General features: G+C 50.0%; 2 protein-coding genes across 2 annotated transcripts; both read right to left on the reverse strand.

Moving 5' to 3' along the window:
- Positions 1 to 807: 807 nt before the first annotated feature.
- Positions 808 to 2612, reverse strand: FSUBG_454 (nuclear distribution nudE like 1; the record flags this gene model as incomplete). Its single annotated transcript, XM_036682540.1, has 2 exons — positions 808 to 2301; positions 2385 to 2612. The coding sequence occupies 2 exons, from the start codon at positions 2610 to 2612 to the stop codon at positions 808 to 810; spliced, it is 1722 nt and encodes a 573-aa protein (XP_036543977.1).
- Positions 2613 to 4379: 1767 nt separating this feature from the next.
- On the reverse strand, positions 4380 to 9461 carry FSUBG_455 (ERAD-associated e3 ubiquitin ligase doa10; the record flags this gene model as incomplete). Its single annotated transcript, XM_036682551.1, has 2 exons — positions 4380 to 6118; positions 6167 to 9461. 2 exons carry the CDS (start codon positions 9459 to 9461, stop codon positions 4380 to 4382), a joined length of 5034 nt encoding a protein of 1677 aa, XP_036543978.1.
- Between the last annotated feature and the right edge of the window lie 1314 nt (positions 9462 to 10775).

Here is a 10775-nt window from a genome sequence, read left to right on the forward strand (position 1 = left end):
CAAGCAAAAGCTAAGATATTGTATCATACGCCTCCACTGTCTGTATCTACACCTCCATCTCGCTCCTCCAACTCCAATTTGCACAAAGGAAAAGAATGGTTAAATAATTCAAGATCGTAAGGCAACCCAGACTAATCTAGCCCGCGGGCCGTTGCCTCAGCCTTGTCAGACATCGTACGACTCCCCACTGATGTCTGCCCTCCCCCACGAGCAACCTTACTTCACAGAGAAAAGTAAAGGTAGCCTCGCATCAACTCTTCCCCAGTATTACCCGCTCCCATCTCGCAAGCCGTTTTTAAAATAAGGACCATCCAAATTCATTTGCCCGGTCGATGACTCGCTTTTGGGGCGGTACACCCCCGTCTCTCCAGGCCTGGCCGGTATAGCATATACGGATATGTGACTTGGACGTATGTATACCTAGCCAGGCCATCCCTTCTAGAAAAACAAAAGAAAAAAAATAATAAACAATGCCATCCATGTCTTCATAACATCCGTAAACCCCGGTGCCGAAATCCCAGTGTACCCAAAGAAGCAGAAGTATTAGTAACGAAGTCTGCCAGAGAGCAAGAAGTGGAATTCCGTAACCATCGTCAACACCGTCTTCGCCGTCTTGAAGCGCCAGCCGTAAAAGTATGCCGAACCGTCCATGCCACCCCTTATGTTTTGTAGAAACGGATATCAATGATGAGGTGAAATGCGACCAATTTGATTTGCGTAAACCGCTCGAACCGCTTGCAAAGTAAAACCATGTCAAAGAATTTAAACGACCTGGGACAGCCGTAGAATTTTGTGGGATACAACTGTTTAGTAGGTCTCTCCCAGGTCGCTCAGTTTCCTTGGACCGGATACACTGGACCTCATTGTGTTTGCGCTTATCCTTCGGCTACCGCTCTGGCGTCGGATTGTTGGCATGGGGATAGCGCTGCCTTCACCGTTCGAGTATGTACCCCTGCGGCTTGGCGTTCGAAACTCTCCCTCATCCTCTTCCTCTAGGTCCAGGTGACTAATGCTGGCAGAGTGGCCATGAATCGATCCTCCCATCGAGGAGCGAGGTCGGCCCATTGGTGTTCGAGTTCCTGAGAGCGATGCCCTTGAAACAGGTCGTGGGATCATTTCTCCGGCGGTTCGGGAGGGTGGTCGGGCATACGAATTGACACTAGCACGTGAGCTCGGCCTGCTGATCTCCTCCGGACCTCCACGGTTCGGCAATGGGCCAAATGATAAGCGACTGACCCCAGACGTGCTAAGACGGGGCACGTGGCTTCCCTTGGTTGCTGGTGTTGGAATACCGGTGGTTGGTGTCATGTCGTCGCCTGCAACCGAAGATGCGGTAGAGCCACCAGTGCGCTTACGAGAACGGATCGTAACCGACGAAGGCACATTGGTAGAGCTATAAACCGACGTTCGAGGTGAGGCGCGAGGTGGAGTGCGACTCGGCCCGGGGAGCTTAGATCGCGCAGAGTGCACACGAGCCTCGAGGCGTTGCATCTGGGCGGTAAGGGTTCGAATATGGGTGAGAGAGTTAGAGGCGGGAAGTTTGTGAGAGGCCGAGCGAGGCCCAACGGCACGGTTGGCTGGTGTGCGCATTGTCGTTGTGCCACCAGTCGAGATGCGGCTGCCGGGCGCGCGGGTCGTCTTGGTAGGAGGCTTAGATCGAGGCTTGGGAGTGACACTGTTGTCGGACGAAGGCAAACGAGAACGACCAGATGCCCTTGAAGTAGCGGGAGTCCGCGATGCCATCTTGGGAAGAGTTCCAGAGACATCAGACATGGGAGGTGAAGGAGGATCAGGAAGTTCGGAGAGAGTGTCCTCGTCTGGTACAGGCGACTTGGAATCTGGAGGGGTGGTAATAAGAGGAGAGCTGGCTGTAGAGCCAGGAGAGGCGGGGTGGTCGAAAGTTGGCGACTCGAGGATAGAAAGGTCGGTTGAAATGGTAGAAAGGTGACGAGACTCCTGCTTCTTGATCTTGTCCTGCAGAAGCTCTGCTTCAATCTTGAGGTCGCCCAGTTCCTCGCGCAAGCGCTGTGACTCGATACGCAGCTGTTCACGCTCCTGCTCGCCAATCTTGATCTCCTCTTCCATCATGACAGCCCTCTCAATCGCCTGGTTGTACTTTGACTCCATATCTTCCAGAGATGACGTGGTGTTGCGCGCCTGTCGCTCAAAGTCATCGTTGGCAACTTCAATATCCCTCAGCTTCATTTGCAAAGTCCTGTTTGTGTCTCGAAGTGTGGTAATTTCTTTCTCGAGTGCATTCTGGGATGCGCTGGCCTCTGTTTTCGATTCTCTGTATTTTCTCTGCGTGACGAAACGAAGCCATTGTCAGCCAAAAAAATCCCGTCCGATTAGAGTTGGAGGCTGTTGGGAATGAGTAGACATACCTTCCACTCCTCAACCTCGAAACCAAGTGCTTCAGCTTTTTCTTGGTGATGTCGCTCCTGCTTCTCTGCTCTCTCGATATCCTTCTCCAATTCCTGCTCAAGCTCCCTACTCGAATCTCTGAATTCGGCCAGTTCGGATTCTAATTGTTCATACTGTGACTTGTACCAGCCAAGAGTATCCTCGACGCTGGCCCCAGGACCTGGCGGAGAGGATGGAGGCTCTGCCATGTTGCGTAGTTTAATTGATTTGTTGGTGTTTGTTGTTGTTTATTGTCTCTCTCGCATTGATATGTATGTTAAAGGGGGGGGCTGTTGTCGCGATATCGAAATGTCGGGAGGCGGGATGAAGAAAGGTGGCGCAGGCGATAATACGTGGGTAACAAAGATGAAAATCGTTGATGGATTCGTCGAATGAATTGATGCTATGACTGCGCAACTGTCGGGATAGTCAGTCGCCCTGTTCTTGGGCGAAGTGGCGGGAGATTTCGCTCACCGATTCCAGGACCCAACGATGATCGGAAGGGAAACAGAGGATGACCCTGCCCTGTCTTGTCTATTCGCAATCGGACGGTACCTACCTGAGTCTTACCTGTAGAACTGCACTGCAAGATGCTGGAAATCTGCAGTTGTTAGTATTCGCGGCCGCTGGAGAGCGGAAGTTCCATGGGTAGGAAACGTCGCGCGAAGATTGTCGTAGTTGTTGAGTTGATGTGAGTGAATGTTGAATCAATGTTTGGCCTGTGACCTTGGGCTGTTGATGCGACACATGGTCCCCCATTCTCCTTGTGCCAGCATCATGCACTAAACTAAGATAGGAAAGGTCAATGGCAGCCATGGGCAACAGGGCGTTTCCGTTCCTTCAACGACCCCACTATTGGACAGCAATCCTCTGTCTCAGATACACACGTGACTCATATGACTCTTTGTGCCTGAATTGTGGTCATAGGTATCCATCTATTCTTTGTTATGTGCGTTGTCAATTCTTCACTAAAAGCTGATCGCAAAGATTCACTCTAATCTGAATCATCCCAAGTTTCTCTTAAGCTCAGTGCATTGACCTAGGGGTTATCCGTATGCACTATCGCTCTGATACCTTGACAGGGGTTCGCCACCTGTCTTAGACTCGAGTTTCATAATGTGAATCTATGAATAGAAGCTGATATTAATCCAACATCCATGACTGACAAGCATGTGCGTCATTTTCGCATGACAGGCAGCTTTGACAACTCATACAGCATCAGAAAAAGAAAATTAGAAATTCTACAAACTAACCTGAAAGACGACTTGTCAACAAAAGCGTCACCTGAGCATATTCGTTGTTGTGTTTACACTTAGATGACCCACTCTAGGGGAGCCAAGGCGGTGTCTTGAGATCTTCACCGCAGGTGACAAAAAAGACTGGCCTAGACCTATGAGCTTCTTTGGTGAGTTTATTTTGGCATCTTCCCACTTCATTTGCCCACAGGGCCACTCTCTTGCATGTGTGGAGGGTAACATGTTCGTGGCTTCATTCCACAAAATCAATCAAGACATGACATAATTCACTGCAGGCTCATGCACTCTAATTGAAATCCGTTGAATTGAATTCATTTGAAAGATCCAAGCCACTCGGTCAAAGTAATTGATTGATTGAAGCCATCAATTTACTCGCCACTCGGTGAGATAGATCTGGGCGACTCGGTCAAAATGACACATTAGCTTTTCCCCCTCTTTCAGGCAGAATAGACTCTCCTTTTCCTGTAACCAATATCAACTCTCAATAAATAAGCCATTAACTATTTAGTTTTATCTATGACACGATCATCCTGATTCTCATAGGTATATAATTAGGCTGTGTTCTCTTTAGTGAATTGAATTGAAGTGCTTATTAATGAATCTTAGTTCATATCGACAACTGCCTTTAAGAGAGCGCTAAAATATAATCAAGGCCAATGTCTAACATTGGCTCTATCCACAAGGTCAGTCATACCGCTTGTTCTGCGCTGTTCACCCACATCACAGTCTTGCCCCTCCAGCTCTCCATGCACCTCTAACCCTTCCCGCTCCTGCAGCGGCAGCCCCAAAGTTATGCAGCCTTTCCCCAATAAGGTAGGCCTCGTCCCGTATGCGGGCCGTCCAACCATTAAACACCTTGACCAGGCCAATCGTGTTCTTGACCAACAAAGCGGCCAGCGCAATAGCTGGGTATGAGTGTCGATACGCTATCGCAATTCGCGCAGCTTCAGCCAGTTCGCTCTCTCCTGTTTCTATGCCTGGAATGATATTGTACTTGATCAGGGCGCCTGTAAGTGCTGGCGGCCCAAGTATGGCAGCTCCGGCAATCGCAAGACCTGGGAGCACGAATGCTCGGGTCAGGACGCCGATGTCAGGGTTCGCCCATCCGCCTCGCAATACCGTCCGGACAGCGACAGCAAGGCGAGTATCTGGGAACATTGATGTGACCATCCGAGCACCGAGTTTCAAGTATAGTAGGCCCAGTGTCCAGGCTTGAATCACACGCACCGTGTGACGGCTAGCCTCCGGCCCACCCTCTCTTGCGGCCTGAATTGACGCCGCCGTAGGAGGATACATGTATGTGTGCAGGGGAATCGCGAGATACAGCTCCATGAGTCCCGAGATGAGGAGCGGGAAGACAACAAGGAGGAAAGAATAAGCATAAAGCATCTTGACGCCCCGTAACAAAACTGCAGCGGCCCGGCGCTCAAGATTTCCAGCAGCCAGTGATGCTCTAGCAGCGGAAACCCCATCCTTGATCTTCGCCCAAACACTGCGAGCATGGAAGATGAGGTAAGCTGCGGAACCGAGAAGATAAACACCAATGCTGAATGCATAGATGTCGTTTGTTCGAATATGCTGAGGAATCAGCATTTTGAACATGCGTCGGCCAAACACGAGAGGAATAATGGTGAAACCAACTCCTGTGACCGCCGCAAAGATCCAGATAAACAGAATGAACAGGAAGACCCTCGTTCGGAAGTGAGGTGGTATATAGACCATCTGATACTGGTTGCTGGCGTAGAGATCAGTATCTTCCTGCCCATCGTTTCTTCGCCCACTTTCATCAACATCAAGGAAGACCCTCTTGCCCTTGGGTATCTTGATGCGATCGGATGCAGGTGCACGAACAAAACGTCCACTCTCGACAAGTTGATTCGCAGTCTTGAGATGATTTTTGTGTCGAGAGATCGAGCGAATTTCACTGTTGCTAAGAGGAGCCCTTGGCTTAGCATCACCCCCATCAAAGAAGTCAGTCCAGGTCTTGGGTACGACTTTATACCGGATATCGAGCTCCAGAAACAAGGTCTTGTACCATGGAAGTCGTTGGTTTCTGGCGGCATTACCCAAACTTAAGCGCCCCTCCTCGTCAATTTTTCGTTCGCCGAAGAGAAAGTAGGTGAGTCGCAAGCCTCGGGCGCAGGTCCTGAACCACCACGTATACATAGCATGAAGCCCATCTCCGGGTTTGAAGAAGCTGACGGCCAGCGGCATAAGGAAGTTGTAGAAGAGTAGGTCCACAGGGAACTCGAGTACTGGTTCATTGGACGAGTAGTGAACAGGAAGAACTCCTGGGATTGCATAAGACAGGCCCCATACCACGCCGCCCAGACAGACTATGACCAGGGCGCCGTACACGAAAGCTGAGAATAGAATCTTTCTCAACTGCGTGGCCAGAGTTCTCTCTAGGACATCACGAACAGGGTGAAACTCAGGGTCGTCTGGATCACGGATGAAGTCTGTAAATCTGTTAGCTTCAATGATGCAAGGAACGATGGAAAACTTACAGAGAACGCCTTGACGCATGATCTTCCTGCACATCGACACAAAGAGGGCAAAATGGAACATATAGCCAGTGCCAACAAACCAGTGAACAAAGACGGAAGTTAGGGGATAGTGGTAAGTAAAAAGGAGGCGAGACTTGAAAGTAGTGTTTTCAAACAGGGGAAGGAGAGCGCCGTCCAGCAGGAGTCCGCAGTAAAGCGGGAAGACAAGCATCTCAATGCTAATGATCATGATAACCTTCATAATGCCACTAGCTTGGTGCAATGTATCGATGATGCCAGCCTCCCAAGCTTGAAGCATATGACCCCGAGAAAATGGGCTTCCGCGCTTCAAGTAAAGTGCACCAAAGAAGAATAGTGTCGAATAGCCTGCAGCGATGGCCCAGAAGCGATCCAGCCCAGACCAGTGAGCCAGCTCCGGATTGACGTTAAGGGGTCCATCAGGCTCTCCAAGGTTGACCACCCAAGAATTCGGCTTCAATACTGCAGAGGAGAGAGCCGTGATCTTGGGCCACGTTACAGCTGCTGCCGATGTAATTGAATCCACCGAAATACTGCTGGTGAAGATCCTGCCACTGAAGATAAATCCCACAGCCTTGCTGGTGATTGTGAAGAGAGCACCGATATTGCCTTTGACTGCGAGGAGTGCACTATGGCTGATAGCAGAGAAGTTCTGCATCTCTGCTGCAGACATGGGCAAATCCATAAAAGTATAGTCCAGTACTCGCGAACCGGCATTAGTCCAAAGGGACCATGAAGCCTTTCTTGCTATGATGACGTGAGAGCCCACAAGGCCCCCAATAAGACCTGTGAATATGTCGATCATGTTGATAGCAACCCACAAACCAAATCCGGCCGCCATAACGGCAGCATCTTGCAAGAGCTTGGAGAATTCGAAGATCAGTCGAACAAGGCGCATGGGGTTAGCAACCACCCAGAGACTGACACGTCCGAAATTGTAAGGAACAAAGATGCAAGCAAAGATTGTCACAGAAACGAGGACCGCACAGAAAATAGCGTTTTGGAAGAGTCCAGCAACAGGTCCACGCATACCGATCAGCTCCATAACACCCTCGAAGTCTTCGAGGTCTTCCATGGCTTCTTGATCAAGTCCTGCACCTCCACCATCGCCCAGGTCGTCAGGTCCCTCAGGTTCCTCAGGCTCTTCGGCTGCAGCGGCATCAGGAGGAGGTCCGTCTGGGTGGACTTCATCAAGCTCAGTTTCCCAACCATCGGTATCGTCTTGTTGAGCGGCGACAGGGTCAGCGGCATTTGCAACTGGCGCAGCGCGCTGTTGCTCTTCCAAGTCACCCCACATGAAATCAGTTACTCTACCGACTAACCCAGCGGGACGACCGTCCTCCTGGACTGCAGCAACTGGAGGTTGTTCCGATGCGTGTGGCTCCGGAGTCCCAAATGTTCCAGTGCGTTCAATCTGACGATCTGGCTCATTCCCGTTTTCTGGTAAATCAGATAAAGCACTAGCCACAGCATCTAGCTTCGACTGTTCGTAGTTTTTGGATCCAAACAGTGCTGCCTGAGAAGCATCTGGTAGCCCACTTGATGCCCCTGCCTCCTGAGTATCAGCGGGCAGGTTTACAAATGACCAACTGTTGTTAGCTAGAGGGTTCACTGAGTCATGAAGTTGAGGCCCATCTGAAACAGCGCGAGGCCGAGAAGGACTTGCTGCAAAGCTTGTCTCAGAGGTTTGGTGAGGAAGAGGCGGTAGGATCTCCTTTTCCTTGCCCTTGCTTGACGAAGATTCGCCGAGTCCATCCATTGGTGTTGGGAAGTCGTCAGAACCGGGTGTGTAAGCCTTCCGAGATGAACTGGCAACAGTAGAGCCGAAACTTCCTGTCCGCTCTCGACTAGTGTAAGGATCAGTGCTAGTATCAAGGAGAGGCCCGTCATCTTCATCATGTAGAGCCCGGCGCGTGACATCAACCCAGTATGAGAGCTTGTTTTCAAGCCCCTCCTGGTGGATAAGTTCCAGGATCTTTCGAGCATCACCGTCTGCCTGTCGGTAAATACGAAGGTATTCGTAGACGCTGGCACGCTCCTCAGCAATAACTGCCTCTGGAGGAGTTTGAGATTTAGCTGGACCTGCCTCAACTAAACCTGCCTCAACTGGACCTGCCTCAGCAGGGCCGGTTTCAATAAGACCTGGAGGAACCACGAGCTCAGAGTTCGTTCGCCTGCGTAAACGTCCATCAGTCTGCACCTGAGCGGCAAAGGCGACATCATTTGCGGTGGCGAAGGGGTCTCCGGTATCCAAAGTCTCGTCGTCTGATTCATCTGGGCCCTGCAGTTCCTCCACTTCCTCCGGCCGGACAAGCATCGGCTCTTGCTGCGGCGCGGGATTCTCAGGAGGGGGGAAGGGAGGGCGCACGTTCATCTCTGGCTGCTGCTGAACAACATAATCTCGAACCAAAATGACGAGAATGAAGCAAACGATGACCAAGACAGTGATGATTTGGCCTTCAAGGATCGAAATAACAGCGCGGTTGAGAGTTGGGTTTCGAGTCAAGTTGTTTAAGAATGCTACCTCTCCAAGCAGGGTTGGCGGTACGGACATGGACGGGGATGAAGTTGTGTTAGTAGATCCAGGGCGATCAGACTTGAATGCAACACCCCAAATAGACATCATGCGTGCGAAGAAGTCAGAAATATTCTGTTCAGATAAACCATCAAGCAGAGTATTGGCAACCGAAGCTGGAGTAGTAGTCGCCACAAACAAGGGGCTTGCAGGGCAAGTTTCGAAATCCAAGGCCGAAGGAGACATCCCCCGTAATGAGTTTGCCGTCGACGAGGCTGTGTCATTGGAGCGAGCCATCATGGAAGTGTTGCCAAAACCCTCATCACTGACCCAGAACATGAATGACCAAATGGTTCTCATAAAGTAAGGCAACCAGCAGAGCCAAACGCTGATGGCCAGGGCTGCACGAAGCCATACCAAGACATTTTGGAAGAAATATCTGGCCATGTGTCCAATGAAGATATGAACTGGAAGAGACTGAGGCATGTCGGGGGCGTATAGCTTCGTGAACCGGAACGATGTCTTGCAAAGTTCACAGTACTTCTTTTGAGAATGGGATAGCCACTCCATCAAGCAATCCTGATGAACATATTTGATACTACCGCTGCACTTGCAAGGGTAGAAAAGCGGTTCCTCTGGAGTTCCTTCGCCTCGACATATTCGGCAGATGCTGGGGTTATCTTGGGGCTGTAGAAGATCATCGGATCGGGTCGAGGTTCGGTGTAGGCTCTTAGCCTTGGCAATCGAGGTTGGATCTTCCATGATGACAATTTGAGTTTGACAAAGGCGATTCGAAACAAATCGATCGCGCCCACGAGGGGCTTATTTTATCAGGACGCTCACAGAGGCATGCGCCGAAGAGTCGAATCGTATCGAGGGGTCTGAATGGAGTCGCAGTCGGAAACGGAGAGACGATGAACAGACCGACGAGCGTTGCGGAGACGGTTTGGGCTTTGATGAGATATTAAACGGTCCGCGGAGTCAACAGGCGAATATGTATATAGTGCTTGCGCCAGCCGGGGTAAAATCTAACTGCAATGTTACTGTCAAACTAAGAGTTGAATCTTAAAGATCGGGCTTGACTTTGTTGAGAGACGTGGTTCTTAATAATTGCCCGCCCGTGTTGAAGTGGAGGAAACGCTAACCGCCACCCCCCACAGTTGACCTGCCCGAACTGCGAACCCAATGGAACCGGAGATGCCTTGCAATTGTGCTGAGATACGGTGGATCGGAATCGGGGCAGTAATATTCCGGCAGTGACAGCTCACGTGTTAGCGCCAGACTTGATGTCATGGTAAAACAGCAAACGGGAACTTAGGGGAGGTAAGACAAGTCAGGATCTTGATCGTAATGAATTTACGCTTAGTAGTAATTTTAGTATAAGTTTATAACGCTTTCTGACCTGTTATTTTTGACATCCTGATCTAGGGTCTGAAGCTTTCTGTCCCCCTAACTTATGTAGTAATGCCGATGTTCATGGCGACAAAAAGATGATGTGTTTGTCTGATGAATGTATCACAAGAAAGTCCTTAATTTTGGCGAAGCGTCATAGACTATGAACCTCAGTGCCTGTCCATTGTGATTAAGAATCGCGCTGGAGGTCCTTAAACCAACATGAGATACCGTGCTTGAGACGTCTCCTTATTATCGTGGCTACCCTAAGTTTCAGAACGTTGTCTTTTTCTGTCCAAGACTGGAGACGCTATCACATGGAAACGTTTCGTCGGCTACTACAACACGGCTCGGGACAGTCAGTTGATGAATTAAGCTGCTTGGATGTTAGGCTGTCAAAACATCGGAGGAAAGCCTCACACAAGGTAGTGTTATTTAGTGCGTGCCCTTATTTTGTCTTGGTACATAAAAAGTCTATGATTGATAAACCATTCTTGACACCTTTTCAGATTCCCTGACGTATTATGTTTGATATTTCAGCTCATTGTTTATATCTAAGTTCCCGGCCGTCCAATCAGTGCGTGTGGTCCTGTCAGTGGCATCAAAAGGCGTTCGGGTAAAGCAAGCTTATGTGGTTCTGGATGACGTCGCAACCATGCAACTGTTTCGAAAACTGCAGGACAG

This window comes from Fusarium subglutinans, assembly GCF_013396075.1.
Source record: "Fusarium subglutinans strain NRRL 66333 chromosome Unknown NRRL66333_c0000002, whole genome shotgun sequence".
NCBI classification, from domain to species: Eukaryota; Fungi; Ascomycota; class Sordariomycetes; order Hypocreales; family Nectriaceae; genus Fusarium; species Fusarium subglutinans.